At 40.7% G+C, this 16104-nt stretch overlaps 1 protein-coding gene across 2 annotated transcripts in view; it reads left to right on the top strand.

Annotated features, from left to right (window-relative positions):
- The window catches only part of ARHGEF33 (Rho guanine nucleotide exchange factor 33), a 43082-nt gene that overhangs the window by 15351 nt on the left and 11627 nt on the right, over positions 1–16104 (top strand). For both annotated transcript variants that reach the window (XM_081068682.1, XM_081068683.1), the window contains exons 8-14: positions 3526–3655; positions 6840–6972; positions 8671–8754; positions 9761–9844; positions 11454–11602; positions 12662–12826; positions 15281–16079. In XM_081068682.1, the coding sequence (XP_080924808.1) occupies positions 3526–3655; positions 6840–6972; positions 8671–8754; positions 9761–9844; positions 11454–11602; positions 12662–12826; positions 15281–16079 (1544 nt within the window). The remainder of the gene's footprint in view (positions 1–3525; positions 3656–6839; positions 6973–8670; positions 8755–9760; positions 9845–11453; positions 11603–12661; positions 12827–15280; positions 16080–16104) is intronic.

Below are 16104 nucleotides of genomic sequence, written 5' to 3'. Positions count from 1 at the left end.
AATTATTGTTACCAAATACATGAAAAATTAAAACAGTACTAAAAGGTTTATTATGAAGAATAGCAGCAACCACTTTAAATTCTTTTGACAGTTTCTTCTGGTACTTGCTTCTATGTTTTTAAAAAAAGTTTATGCTATTTTTTTATCAGAACTTTATTGAGGGTTAATTCACAAAGCTAAAGTTCAAGCTCATTGACTTTTTATATATGTACCCCCCCTTGTGATTACTACCCAGATCAACATACACAATATTTCTATTACTCCAGAAAGTTCTCTCATGCACCCTTCCAGTCATTACCCACCCAAAGAACCACTATTCTGACTTCCGTTGCCATAAATTAGTTCTGTCTGTTGTTGAACTTCTTAAAAATGGAATAATACAATGTATACTTTTTTGTGTCTGGCTTCTTTCTCTCAACATAATGTGTTGTGTATAATTCATTCAGTAATTCATTCATGTTTAAAAACTGCATTGAACGAATTTACCACGTGTTTATCCATTCTCATGTTGATGGCCATTTGGAGTATTTCCGGTTTAGGGCTTTTATGAGTAAAACTGCTACGAATAATCTTGTACAAGCCTTTTTTTTTTTTTTAAGATTACAGGATAGGATTACATTTAACTTTAAAAGGAAATGTCAAGCAGTTTTCCAACGTGGTTGGAACATTTTATAGTACCAGCAATGTCGGAGAGTACCACTTGCTTCTTATTCTTCCCAGTATTTAGTATGGTCAATCTTTTTAATTTTAGCCATTCTCAAGGGTGTGTACTGGTATCACATTGTAGTTTTAATTTGCACTTCCCTGGCGACTACTGATGTTGAGTGTCTTTTCATGTGCTTATTGGCTATTTGTATATCTTCTTTTATGAAGTGCCTATTTAAGTCCTTTGTCTAACTTTTAAATTGGGTCGTTTATTTTTCTATTATCTATTAGTAGGATTTCTTAATATATTTTGGATATGAGTTCTTTGTTAGATATATGTGTCATGATTATTTTATTCCAGTTTATGGCTTGCCTTTTAACTTTCTTAATAGTCTTTTGATGAACAGATGTTTTAATTTTGATGTTTATCAATTTTAAACTTTTAAAATAGATTGTGACTTACATGTAGCTCCAAGCAATCTTTGCCTATCCTAAGGTTGAGAAGATATTCTGCTATGTTTTCTTGTAATATCTTTATAGTTTTAGCTTTCACACTTAGGTTTACAACTTACTTTGGATAAATTTTGGTATGTGGTATGAAGAAGGAATCCAGGTTCTTTTTTTCCCCAGATGGCTATCTATTTGCTTCAGTACCATTTATTGAAAATATTAATACCTTTCTTCCCACATTGAATTGCATAGGGAAAGTCAAGTGATCATATATGGGTAGGACTAATTCTAGATTCTATATTCCTTTTATTCCAATTAGCAGAGAATTTACATCTTGACAGTATTTTTTCCAATCAAAGAACATGGTATATGTTTCCCTTTACGTAGGTGTTCTTTAATATTTTTAAGTCACATAAAAATCTGTCATTTACATTTGTTTTTTTAAGCATTTGTCCTCTGCCATCCTACTCCATTGTGGCCCACTGTACTGCTGCCATCCTGGGACTCCCCAGTCTTCCAAGGAATTCCCTTCATAATTCTCATGTTACATTCCTGTTTGTTTGTTTGTTTTATCTGTGTGTTCTTGGTTTCTTGGTTTAGTCCTTGTTTTGATGGAACCTGTCATCCAGTAGCTTCCATATACCTTGTTGATAATTTAGCTAAATATAAAATAATTTTCCCTCATCATTTTGAAGCAATTGTTCCATTGTCTCCTAACTTCTAATGTTGCTATTGGCAAGTCCAATACCATTCTAATCCCCAGTCCTTTGTTACCTGATTTTTCTCTCTGGTAACTTTTAGGATCTTCTTTTTACGTTTGGTGTGCTCAAGTTTCTCAGTGATGTGCCTTACAATGATGTGAGAATCTTTTTCATGAATTATGCCGAGGACACTAGGCCCTTTCCTCTGGAAATAATGTCCTGATATATTTTTTTCTATGATTAATTTGATAATATTCTCTCATCCATTTTTGTTCTTTTCAATGGAATTTCTACTAATTTGATGTTGGATTGATTTTTCTCCACTACCATCTTTTTCTTCAATACATCTGTTTCTTGTTTTTTTTGTTTTGTTTTTTTGAGGAGAGGGGAGCAGTGGGCAGGGGATTTCCTTGACTTTATCTTCTACTCTTTCATCTTTGAAAAAGATGCCAAAAAGTTTCTTCTTTTTTGGATTGTTCTCTTTTTTTAAAATAGCAACCTATAATTATTAAATGGCTAGAGTATTTTTCTCATATTTCTTTAAGGATATTAATTATAATGTTTAAAAAATCTTTTCTTTCATTTCTGCATTGTCTCTGTTTTTTTAATTGAGGTATAACTGACATATAACATTATATTAGTTTTCAGATGTACAACATAATTTGACATTTGTATATGTTGTCAAATGATCACCACAGTAGGTCTAGATAACATCCGGTCGACATACATTGTTACAAATTTCTTTTTTCTTGTGATGAGAACTTTCAAGACCTACTCTCTTAGCAACTTTCAAATATACAATATTAACTATACTCACCATGCTGTACATTATGTCCCTTGCATCGTTTCTTTATTCAGGGTGTCCCCTCTTCTTTTTTAAAGAAAGATATACGTGTATATATTTTTTCTTTTTTTTATCTTTAGGGTGTAACCTTGATTCAAATGTCTGAGGATCCTTAGCTATTTATTTATATCTAAGATTTATTTATATCTAATTTATATCTAAATTTTTAAAAATCTGAAAATTCTGTCTTGGCCAAGCAGTGGGCTTCATTATTGGCTAATCAGGTGGCAAATTAACTTTGATAGGTGACCTTTTTATGTCAGTGTCTGTAGATCTTTCTTCCTTGAGCAGTTCAGTTTCTCCAGAGGAAGATCCTCTACTCTCCTCCCTGGAGAGTATGTTTGCCTATTTGGGGACCTGCAGAGGAAGAGGTTGAGGGGAATCTCACTGGTCATATGCAAGCCTCCTCTGAGTCCCTTGTTTTTATTTTAATCTCTACTCTGTTCTCTACTATAGCTGATGTCTTTAGCCCAGATACCAGAGATGAGGGCTTCTCTAGTTTAATTTTTCTCATTTCCCATGGGTGGAAAAGAAGAAACCATCTGGCATGGGGTTGGGGACCTGGAGGTTCAATTGCACTTATGCAGACTATGCCTCGTTTTCAGCATTGCCCCTTATTTGTACTTTCTGTTGTGCCTGGTGTCTCCAATCCTTGAGCCTTCCTGCTTCTCAGCAGATTTCACATCTGCGGATGAGAACACCATGGTTTTGTGCTCTTGACTCTGCTGAATTAATTACCATGGCTCCACTCTGTTTTCCATCTCCCCAAAACTTGCTGATGCCTCTTTTTATTGCTTTCAATATATTTTTATTGCTTTCTATCATTTTATAGGGTTTTGGGGAGGAGTAGTTAACAAAAATTCCCTCCCTGGTTTGTTTTTAAAGCTAAAAGACAGACTGTGGCTCTGGAACTGCTTGAATCAGAAAGAAAATATGTCATTAACATCTCTCTGATCCTGAAGATCAAGGCAACGTTCCAGGGCTCAGATGGAAAGAGGAATTCCAAAGAGAGAAGGTATCCATGTATCCATTGCCTTTGTTTTTCAGGTTGATTAAGATTTAAGGTAAGCTGTTTATTGTTTCCACTTTGGGAATTCTGGGACCTGTCAAGAGTTCCCGAAATAGCCTTTGAAAAGAGAATAGGCAGTGACAGCAGGTAACGTCTGGTTTTCTAAGCCTTTTCTGAAGCCTCCATAGGCTTCAGAAATAGACTAGCTGAATGAAATACAGAACAGAATGAGATTATTCCTTTTCCCTATTGGTGGTTTTCCCCCGTGCAAAGATAAAAGTTAATTTAACATATACTGTCTTTCACATCACAAACCACAGGCCTCAGCACTCTGCCCCTGTTGAAAAGTGACCTGGGGATGAAAATAACACCCACCACCACTACATATTTGACACTCAAACCTGAGGTCGCCGCATCTTCCCAAAGCAATAAAACAGAACTCCAAGTTTTCTCTAGAAAAACAGTGTGGTGCTCAGCAGCTCCTCAGGCTGTCTCAAGGCAGCCCTGGCCCGGCAGGGAGAGCTGGAAGCCCCAGGGGCATAGGCTGCCAGCAGATGCCTGAGTGATCTCGTGGGCTGTTGCTCACTGGTTGCAGGGTCACAGAACTTAGCTTTTTCTGGTCTGAGTCACCCAGATAGAGCCACAACCTTAGGATCAAACAGTCCTGTCTGGACACTTGTGCGGCGGGATTGCCAGCTAGACTTTTCAACGGAGTTCGAGGGCCGCATGCACCGGGAACTCAGCACGCTGTGTGCGCCGATCACCAGCAGGGGGCACATGTTTGATTATCGATGCCCATCAAACTTGGTTACATCCTGAAGCTGAAGCTCGGGAATTATCCTGGCCCTAATACTAGACTGGCAAAAGGAAAGTTATTCATTTGAAACTATAACTGGATTTTCCTTGATGGCTTTTAGTTTGTTTCCTTCATTAAGTACAGGACTGTGGGAGTTAAAATAATTTCGAAGGGCTTGAAAAGAATAAACTACTCATGATTTCATAATTTTACTCCTAGCAAGGAACAGGAAAGAACTTGAATACTTGATACTTTCACCTTCATGAAAAAGTGACCGCTGGGAGTCAGGTCTGGCTCTAGGCAAAAACAGTGAAATAGGTTAAGTGTGCCTATACTTCTTGCCTTCTTTCTCCCTCTGCTCTTCACCTCCTCCAGACTCTTCCCTGATTTCAAATAATATCCTTATTAAATTAAAAAACATTTTTAAGCCTGTTTTCAACATATGGTACAGAACGCACCGTAGGTCATTGTTCTTCGTGTAACTTATATGTTTCCACAATACAATGGGAGCATTATCCTTCTCCAATCCCACCCTGAAATTCCAAACTATTACTCCAGTGACAGTCCAGGAAGTACCCGGACTATAACCAAATTGCCAGCGCTCCAACTAAGCAAGTACACTGGTCACAGTGTAGCAGAAGTTTACTTTATGGAAAGAAAAAGAGAGGAAGGGAGGGAGGTAAGGAGAGAGGGAAAGAGGGACGGAGGGAAGGGAGGGAGGGAAAAAGGGAGGGAGGGGTAGGAGGGAGGAAGGGGCAGAAAAGAGAAGTGGAGGAGAGGAGAGGAGAGGAGAGGAGAGGAGAGGAGAGGAGAGGAGAGGAGAGGAGAGGAGAGGAGAGGAGAGGAGAGGAGAGGAGAGGAGAGGAGAGAAAGATGAGAGAAAGAAGAGAGAATCCAAGGCATATTATATAACTTATATGGACAACTCATCCCAAAGGCAGATCTCACCACGGTACCCTAACATCTTTTAGTGTCACCCCAGGAATATTACCCAAAGTCATTGACAGCTTCTGGGTGGGGAGCAATCTTTCATGCCTTGATCAGCACTGCAGTTGCATTGGTTGTGTTCTCTGTCATCTGTATGGTTTTCTCCAGTCCGACTGTCTCCTAGACACCCCTCTGAGCTGGACAGGGATGACTTAGATCTGGGGAGCCACTGCATCAACGTTAACAGTGCAGATCAGGCCTCTCTTGTGCTTGTGGATCAGCTGGCTTGTACATGTGACGCTTAGTAGCACAGGAGGTGGAGGGACGGCAGACGAGAGTGGAAGGAACCCTTGTATCACAGGGGGCTGGACACCATATTCTGCTGTTTGTGTGTCTTCTCTGAGCAAAAGCCACAGGGGAGTCTTTGCTTTACGTGGAGATGGATTGAGAAAACCTCCTATCAAAGTGGTGTCCTTCCTACTACTCTCAACAAAGGTCTGCTTGTTTGCAGTTGGCGAAGCACCCCAATAGTCCACTAATTTACTCTCATTGTATCCTGGGGAAATAGCCAAATAAGTTCGCTTTCATCTTTGTTAAACTTGAGGTCTTGAAAGCAGAAGGGAACCTACTTTAAATTCCTCTAAGTCACAGAGGTAGAGCTCAAATCCTTGCTGTAGCCCAACAAAACTTCGTTTCCTTCTATTTCTTCCTTCCTCATCTTTATAGGCCCCTGATCACATCACTCTACTCTGCTCCAGCCAATTCCCTTTCTTCCTCCCATGATTCTTTTGTCTCTCCTCTCCACCCCGTCCTTCTCTGACATCTCTCTTTCTCCCTTCAATTTCTCTGAAAAGAAATGAGGCATACTGAGAGTTCAGAAAGGGGTTTCTGTGAAGCTCCAGGAGTGTCCTTGTCCAGTGTGCACCTTAGAAGCTGAAGGAAAGGGAAAAAGGAACACTTTCATACCCCCTCCCCTGAGCTTTTAGTTGCCAACTTTAAACAAATTTTCCTACTCACCTAAATAGCAGATTCCTACCTGGTAGCTAAGAATGACGAAGGTCACCTTAGTGTTGTCATCCACAACACTAGACTCTTTTGCACATCTAATGAGAATAACTTTAAAATATTGAAAAGATTTCCCTTAGAATTTCCACTGTCGCATAAATGAGAATGGACCAGTTTGGCTTTAATAAGGCCTTTCAAGTGATGTGCTCTTTATTAGTTCAATACACTGTTACGTAGAAGCCATCAGTAAAGGGGTCTTTTTATATTCTGAGGACATCTGCTGTCAGGTCTACGATGACAAACTTTAAAATTTTTAGTCCTAAATGCAGATCTGTGACAGAATATTTCAACTGGGAAATATTTAACTGGGAAAATGGGACCTGCTGCATATATTCTTGTAGGGTCTTTTCTTCTCTACACCTGGTTGGTGTTTGTGTGATCCTATCTCTATTCTGTTTGAAGCCTCTTCCCTAGCTCTTTACGGTACCTTGTCCAGCAGCATTTGGATTTGCTTCATGCTCTGCAGGAAAGGGTCTTGAAGTGGCCACGTCAAGGAGTCCTTGGAGATTTATTCCTCAAATTAACAAATGATGAGGTAAGGGTTTTCTTTTTTTTTTAATCTTTTATAAACTTGAATTATATGCCTCTGAGTCTCTCTCGCCTACTATTCTTAATGGAGAATCTAGAAGCAGTTAATTTCAGAGTCAGAGGAACCACTGAGATCTAGTCTAACCTCCTTACTCTACAGATAATGAAATACAGTTCAGAGAAATTAAGACTTTGCTGAAATCACCCAGCGAGGTAGGCAGTTGTGATTAGATATGTAACTAGAACCGAAGTGTTTTAACTTCCAGTTCATCACTTTCCACTGTGCTATAATTGCTGCCATTGAATATGCATGTGGATGTGTGTATGCATATGTGTGTATTTGCATATAAATACATGTATAGATATGAGTATATATCCATACAAACATATAAAATAAATATATGAGGGTTTGTATACATGTATATACTTTTACACCCAATTTCATTCCTTAGAGATTTTAAAAAATATGATGGGCAGCTCTTTGTCTCAAATGTTCTTTGTTTTCACCTCTTTGGAGAAAGAGTGTAAAGTTTCAAAATCTCTGATGTTTCTACAAAAAAATATGATCCAGGTCAAAGTTGAAAACTCAAATGCCTATAGGGCCAGATAGTACTATACATGAGTGGAAGTAAGCTGAATTTAATCCAACATGGACTATTGGGAAGTGAACTTAAGTGGGACACATGCTTTTACAAAAGGAATAGCTACCGTGTTTCACCAAAAATAAGACTGGGTCTTATATTAATTTTTGTTCCAAAAGACATATTAGGGTATATATTCAGAGGATGTCATCCTGAAAAATCATGCTAGGACTTATTTTCCGGTTAGGTCTTATTTTGGAGAAAACACGGTACTCAGCTTTATCTAATAGTTATGCAGGAAAAAAGGATTAGAGTTGCCATATCTGATATTTTAACAGCAACTGGAAATCCAGAATTTTGTGTGAAATTTTCTTATCTTAAAAATATTGTGTGGGCTAATTAAAATTGGTCTGCAAGCCAGATTTTGCCTGCAATCAACCTCTGAAAATCAATGATTCTCAATTGTGGATAATAATACAAAGTTTGCAAATTATCCACTAGTATAGATTAGAATAGATGTAATGCTATCCTTGTCGTACACTTTTACTCATTTGTATTCAGTATACTTTCTTGGGCTGAGAATTGTTATATCTGTGGGAATATAACTATGGAAGCTGAGAACTTTTCCTGAAGTTTTCCTGAAGGCATGTTGCATTAGGTGAATATGAAATTAATGGAAATATGTAATTAGTGGAAAAAATTGAGAACCACTGACCTAGACACTATGAAGTTGGTTGGGCAAAGTTCCTCATTTGGATATAGACAATTGAAATTAAAAGTAATTTTAAAACCAGATATGCATTTTTAGTATTTAACAATCTAAAAATACTTTTTCAACTTACATGATTCCTCTCTTGCCTTGGTTTATCATTTCACTTTCTCTCATTAAAGCAGGCCTACTGAGTTTTGGTTCCTGAGTCCATAGGGATATTTACCTTAAAACCAAAAAGATAAAAAAAATAAAAAGGTGAATGAAAACACAAAAATATATTAATGAACACAATAAATCATTAAGATAATCTCTGCAAAGTACTTCTTTTTGATATGCATGACTTTAAAAAATATTAGCTGTTATCATTCCTGTTTCCAGGTTCTTACCCTGCACTTTTATGTTTGTTTTCAAGAATAATTTCTTGGATTATTATGTTGCCTACCTGAGGGACCTGCCTGAATGCATCTCTTTGGTTCATGTTGTGGTTCTGAAGGAGGTAGGTGAACTATCTGTGCACTGCCCTTTGGTTACGTGTGTATCTCTATGGTGTTGCTCATGCACCCAGGAATTACAGCCCATGCACTCTAGGCTTGTCTTGCAGGCTGGGAAATAACTTGAACAGAGCCACTGCCACTCCTCCGTGGGATTAAAGGAGCCCATTAAGGATCAGTGCCATTGTTTTGGTCCTTGCCCTACCTTACTGACCCTCTGTTTCATTCTATTCGAAGTTTAGACAAAGTAAACAGGTGTTCTAAGCAGAGTCATGTAACTTCAAGTATTGCTACTCCAGTGATATATTAGGTGCTCAATAAGCACATATAAATATACAACAATTCTAGTGAGTTTAGGTCAATAGGAAGAAACGATATACAGTTAAAAGTTAATCAAGTTTCACATGAGGTGAGGGTCTTACTAATTTTCTACTTCAAACCTCCACTGCTCCCAACTAAGTATAATCCCTACCACGTTAGTACTCAGGAAATAGAGAAAGGAAAAGCAGGAGAAGGGAAGGGAAGGAACACGGAGAAAGTCCAACGTGTTTCCTGCTGCCTGGCCAGCAGACCAGTTTAGTTTCTAATCATATTCCTTTCCCCAGTGCCATGAGGCTCCAATCCACCCTCAGTGCCTATTAATAAACGATTGTAATGATTACTTGCTAGAGAACCTGAATGAGTTCATTGAACTTAAATATAATTTATTGAGTATCTACTTCTGTATGACACTGTGCTAACATCTGCGGATGAGGAGGAATGGCGTAGTTTGGAAAGCTGGATGGAGTCAAAAGAATTATCTGATGTGCTCCTTGCTAGAGGAGTTGTCTCCTTGAGTATCTCCCTGAACAAGTAGCCTGTCCAATGAGAGATCAATGTGTCGTGAAACTCTAGAGGAAGAAAATGCTCTGGGAGTAAACGCTTCCTACTCTGGTGGGACCGAGACTGGGCTTCTGCAGCCTGAAGTCTAGGAGGGACACTGACAGGTGACTTTATCTTTTTTTCATTCAGGGGGATGAAGAGATTAAATCTGACATCTATACGCTGTTTTTTCACATAGTCCAGCGCATCCCTGAATATCTGATACATCTGCAGGTAGGTATGGCTGGGCAAGCCACCAAAGTGATTTTCAGATAAACTATTGTTTTTGGCTTCCAAGAAACACTGCAAGAGGTCAAGGGAGGAAAAATTAATATTTCTAAGAAATATTTAAATAATTTAGATTGTTATGATTACCCCATCCCCACCTTGTGGTATGAGCTAAAATCTCAATCTCTAAAAATGTTTGGCTCATGATACTCTGCTTATCCAAGATATTTCTATAGCAGCTCCTGCTGGGCCTTGAGCACTGTTCAGTACCTTGCACCTTGGTTCTACAGCCATCTACATGTACCCTCTAACCCCCAACTCCCAAGACCCTGGTGTCTAAGAAATAGCTAGATAACCTGCCCACTTAACTGCTATCCTATTTTCTTTTGGCTTGAGCCCAAGGGTCTATCACACATTGCTTCTGTCTTATGTCATAGAAGAAGCATGAAGAAGCTGATGAGCTGACTTCTTCACACCATTGTCCACAGGGGTTGGTGCACCTTGGAGAAAAGAGATTTGGGAGAGAAGGTCACCACCACCCACTTGTCCTGATTTAATTGCTACCTGATCTTCCTAAGTAATTCAGTGAAAACATCTTAAAAATGCTTGGGATTTATCTCAGGTATATGTAGCCCAGTATCAATATTAAAAAGGCTTTCAATTGTATCTGGCTTTAGATATTAAAATCATTTTCTCACAATAGTTATCTTATTTAGTTCTTTCAACAATCCCATGAAATAGGGATCATTATGACCATTTTTATTTAATCTTTTCCACAATCCCAAGAAATAGATGCCATTATTAGCATTTATTTAGATAAGGAAAGGGAGAGTAAAAGAAGTTAAGTAACTTGCCCAAGTTAACACACCTAGTAGGTGAAAAAATTATAGGCCTGAAACACAGGTCTTGTAAGCAGTATGGTAAGAGCCCTAGTTCTATTTGACTTGAGTTCAAATCCTAGCTCTATTATTAACTAGATTTGTGACCTAATGGAGATTACTTAACTTTGCTGTATACCTCAATTTCCTTGTTAAATGAAGGTAATAATGGTACCTATCTAACCAGCCTGTGGTAAAAATTAAATGAGAAAATATATGTAAAGGGCTTAATGTTTGGCACGAGGAAGCACTCAGTAAGTGCTAGCTTTTCCAAATCCAAGTTACATGCAGGTTCCACTACAGTACAGTAGGCAGTATAATAGGAGGGACCAGTAGGCCAGGCTTGATCCCTCTTCCAGCTTGTCTTTATGCCTGACATTTTCACCATTGGTCTAACTTATCTGGATTATAAGTATTGCTTATAAACAGTAATTGTTAGAATGACTCCATTACCTCAGACATCTAAATAGTAGATCCTTCTAATTTTTCACATGGAATTATCTTATGTTCTTATCCAACTCAAACAGGAGCAATAGCAACTATTATTTTCCCTTGGTGTGATGGACAACAAGAATAGCAAGTCTGACCTTCTAGCTTATAATTAGATTGGACATAGGTATGGTTGTTTTGATTAAATGGCTACCAAACTTTCATAACAGATCAAGGCAAGTTGCAGAAGAGACAGAACAACTTTTCACTCTCATTATGCATTGCTGTTTCCTTTTTCCTTCATCCAGAATGTCCTGAAGTTCACAGAGCAGGAACACCCCGACTATTACCTACTTCTGGTGTGTGTTCAGCGCCTTCGAGTATTTATCTCACACTACACATTGCTGTTTCAATGCAATGAGGATTTGCTTATCCAGAAACGGAAAAAGCTCAAGAAGTAAGGTTCTGATGGTGCAGTCTAGAGGGTTGATCAAAGGTTTCTGAAAACAGGGATACAGTCAATGTGGGTATCTGTCACAAGTAACTACATAATATGTTAAGCAGCTGACATGCAGTTGCAGAAGGTAAGAGAGGAAGAAAGGGAAGAGAGGTGGCCATTGGCTACAGGAGGGAGGCACCTACTACCTAGTGGAAATTACTTTATAAAAATAAGTACTTTCACTCTAATGCTTATACAGCCTCCCTCTTAGTTCATATTGCTAACTACCTCAAAAACAGTTGTTTCCCTAAACTTGCTAGGCTTAAAAATGCAGTCTAAAGGCCCGAATGTGGTTTATTTCACTAATTCAACAAATATTTATTGAGTACTTATTGTGTATCAGGCACTGTTCTATGCACTGAATATACTGTAATAAACAATAAAAAAATCATTACCACATGGAGCTTAGTATCTAAGGCCAGTTAATAAGTTAGTGATAAGTGCTATGGATAAAAATAAAACAAATAAGGGAGAGGGTGGTGGCTGCACAGATTTCATGCTAAGAACAAACAGGAAGGGCTGATTAGAGAGAATCTGGGCTTCAGAGAGAATAGAAGCAACCAATAGCAGAGCTAATGACCTGAATTTCCTTCAACCTCATCTCATCCCAATGAGGAAAACCGAAATCATTTCTGTGGGTACTTCAGACCAGAAAAAGGGGCTATCTACCAACCCAGGGCTCCACTAATGGAGGACATCCCAAATACCACCCCTTTGCCCCCAAATTCAATTCAGCCAGTTAATCAACATTTTTACTCCTGCCCAGTATCCAGCTTACACCCTATTATATAAGCAACCTGGTTTGTAGAGAGTCCTGGAAAGAGAGACAGAGAGAGAGAGAGAGAGAGAGAGAGAGAGAGAGAGAGAGAGAGAGAGAGAGAGAGAGAGAGAGAGAAACAAATGTCAAGCTGAGCTTCATCTGAGAAACGTTGTCTCCCTATGTTTCTTAGCATAATCTGTGTGTTCGAAGAGCCAATTTCCCACTGTATGGTCTGACAATTACTTCCATTCTGTTAGGTCATCCATGGCAAAGCTGTACAAAGGGCTGGCTTCCCAGTGTGCAAATGCTGGGCAAGATGCTTCTCCCACTTCAGGCTCTGAGGCTGTTCGTGATAGTGGAATCCACTCAGAAGAGATGCTGCAACCCTACCCTTCTGCTCCAAGTTCTGGCCCTGCTGTCACGTAAGCACCTGTTGCTATGGAAAGGTTAATGCCCTTGGGTCCCAGGCAGTCTGTGTGGGCAAGCAGTCCAATCTGAATTAGGAATATCACCAACAGGACTCATCCCTCCCTCTTACCACATAAGACCTTTACGTGGCAGGCAAGCAGCGGGGGCCAATGTTTGGATTCCAGAGGAAGACACTGATGTTAAGAGGCAGGCCTAGAGGCTGGCGATTACTTCCAACAACTTACCAAACATAACCACCCTCCACCTTTAGCATGAGTCTCTTTGGTTTTGAACAATAATAGAGTGGAAGAGAGTACCATAAGAAGACAGGAAAGCCTCTTACAGCCCCTCAGAAGGGCTCAAAAAGATATAGTGGAGAAAAGAGGAATCCCAGTCAGTGGTCAGTGGAAGTCTGGGCTCTGAGGATAAGAAACAGGTCTGAGGTAATCCAGAGAGAATGTTGTTTAGCCCTTTCCAATTCTCCTTAAGCTTCCTCAGAAAGGAACTTCACAAGCTCTGTCCTTCACTTACGACAGCTTCTCTGAAAGTTGTTCTGGGCAGTAGATGGATTTGACAGCCTTTTAAAGTCTCTCCATACAACCCTCTAGCACACTAAGCTGAATTCTCACTCAGCAAACTTCTTGATGACCTTTAGGGTAAGGATTAGACCCTTTACATATCTGGAATTCATTTTACGTCTAAAGGATAAGGATAGTCAGCTTGGCTACTTTTGAAACCAGGACTTCCAGAAGGATAAGGGAAACCCAAATTCAAAATTCCAAATCCCCACTTTACCAAATATAGACAATTCTCTCTTAAGAAAACTTACAAGTCATACAAGAAGCTACTTTTCTTTCCTATAATTACACTGAAGTAAGAGGTAGGCCATTGAGATTACTTGTTTTTAATCACTGCAGTTTTTAGAATGCCTTGGAAGGCACTTGTTGGAATTACAATCATTGGAAGGAGCAACTGATCAATAATGCAAAATAAGTTGTTTCCTCTTTCTGCCCTCATCTCTTAAAATTGAGATCATTTATCAGTGAGAGATGGAAGTGGAAATGTGGAGACAGGAGGGAGAAATTCCATAATCATTTTAAAACCTATGAGACATTAACTTTTCTATAAGTAGAGCCAAGAATCATTTTTTTCCTATAGAGAAAATCCTAAAAGTCCTGTAGGCAGAGAACTCCACACAGAAAAAAATACCTTTCCTGGGTGGAGAGTGGGAGAGATAGACAGGAAATAGATATTTACTCTGTGGATCACTTTAGCTCTTAAGATGATAAAACTATCTTCTTTGAAGTGCAAGAAATAAAACCTCAAACTGAAATCTCTAGAGATTATACCCAGACTGAACGGGATGGCTGCCATTGCAATCTGTGTTGGAAAAACAGCTAGAAAAAACCCAAAACAATCTTCCAAGTTAAAAGTGAATTTGAGTCAGATCAATATTCCATTTACTATTTCTTTTCACCTCTGTAAGTTTAAGACCTAATTTTCATCTTAAAATCACCAGAGAAAGATATTCAGTGTTAGCATTTAAATCTGTATTCTTTATGCATTTTGTGTGGTAGAATTAAATATGAATAAATAAACTAGCAGATTAACCATTTTGGGTCAGTGTATAGTAGTCTGCTCATATCTGTCTGGCAATTAAATTCCAGAATTGGCAAATCACATTCAATCCGATGAGTATGCTAATAGCCTATAAATTATCAGTTGTCCATGATTAAACAACAACAAAAACAGCTCCACGAAACTGGCATATTTAGAGTGACAGCCTTTTCATTTTGGTAATGTTTTTGTGGGTGAAGTGTGAGACAACTTATACAGCATGCTTTATAGCCACAAGGACCTTTTTAGTTTTTTTATTATGAAAATTTCAAATGTATACATTGAAGTTTACAGTGAACCCAATATGCCATCATCCAGATTCAACAGTTAAACAGATCGTACCACATTTACTTCCTCTAGGAATTTAATTGTTCTTAAGTGCTAAGATCCATGTGTCGGAAAAAAGTTGTTTCCATTGTTTTGTATGACTCTGCTAGTGCAAGAAAGGGAGAGAAGCGAGACAAGAGGTACCTTGGGGCCCTGACACTTGATGGGGCGGGTCAGAGCTTGGACTGGGGAGCGATGACCGTCCTTGGCCCACCAGCCATCTCTACACAGTGCCTCCGTGCTCAGACGGATGCTTCCGGCTTCCACTTTACGGACGGCCATTTTCATTCTCCCACTTGGGGGACCAGGGCTCGTGGGAACTCCTTAATCGGAGAGGCCTGTGGAGCTTGGTAGGTAACACACGCCGGTGCCTGGGAGGGGCAGAGGGGAGAGGCACTGGCAGTGTTGCGGCTCAGCAGTATCGGGCTCGAAGTGTGTTGCTCCTGGCCTTGCGCCGCTCGGTGAGGGGCCCCGCACTAAAAACTGTAAGCACACCTCTTTTGTATTCTGTTTCTCCTTTAAAGACATTTGATGCCCCCAATGAAGAAAAGCCAACAACAGCAAAGCTTGATGGAGAGCATGCAGCCCGGAAAGCCCAGTGAATGGGAGCTGGAGGGCAGAAAGCACGAGAGGCCCGACAGCCTCCTGACACCGGTGCAGTTCTGTGCGGCCGAGCAAGACGTGAAAGCGCTCTCCGGGCCCCTGCAGGCCATCCCGGAGATGGACTTCGAGCCCTCGCCGGCCGAGCCCCTGGGCAACGTGGAGCGCTCCCTGCGCGCGCCGGCCGAGCTCCTGACCGAGGCCCGCGGCTTCGTGCCCGCGGCCTACGAGGAGTTTGAATATGGCGGCGAGATCTTCGCGCTGCCCGCGCCCTACGACGAGGAGTCTTTCCAGGCCCCGGCCCTCTTCGAGAACTGCTCGCCCGCCTCTTCCGAGTCCAGCCTGGACATCTGCTTCCTGCGGCCCGTCAGCTTCGCCATGGAGGCAGAGCGGCCCGAGCACCCGCTGCAGCCGCTGCCCAAGAGCGCCACGTCGCCGGCGAGCAGCAGCGGCGCCTACAAGCTGGAGGCGGCGGCGCAGGCGCACGGCAAGGCCAAACCGCTGAGCCGCTCGCTCAAGGAGTTCCCACGTGCGCCGCCGCCCGAGGGCGTGGCCCCGCGCCTCTACAGCACGCGCAGCAGCAGCGGCGGCCGCGCGCCGCTCAAGGCCGAGCGCGCCGCTCAGCCGCACGGCGCGGCTGCCGCTGTGCGAGGCGCGTCCAGGACCTACTTCCCCCAACAGAGGTCCCAAAGCGAAAAGCAGACCTATTTGGAAGTAAGGAGGGTAAAGTAAAACCGAACCCAAACCC

The sequence above is a fragment of the Rhinolophus hipposideros genome (genome assembly GCF_964194185.1).
Source record: "Rhinolophus hipposideros genome assembly, chromosome: 12".
Lineage (NCBI taxonomy): Eukaryota > Metazoa > Chordata > Mammalia > Chiroptera > Rhinolophidae > Rhinolophus > Rhinolophus hipposideros.
Note: the sequence above shows the minus strand (reverse complement) of the source record. Positions and strands in the feature narration are given on the sequence as shown.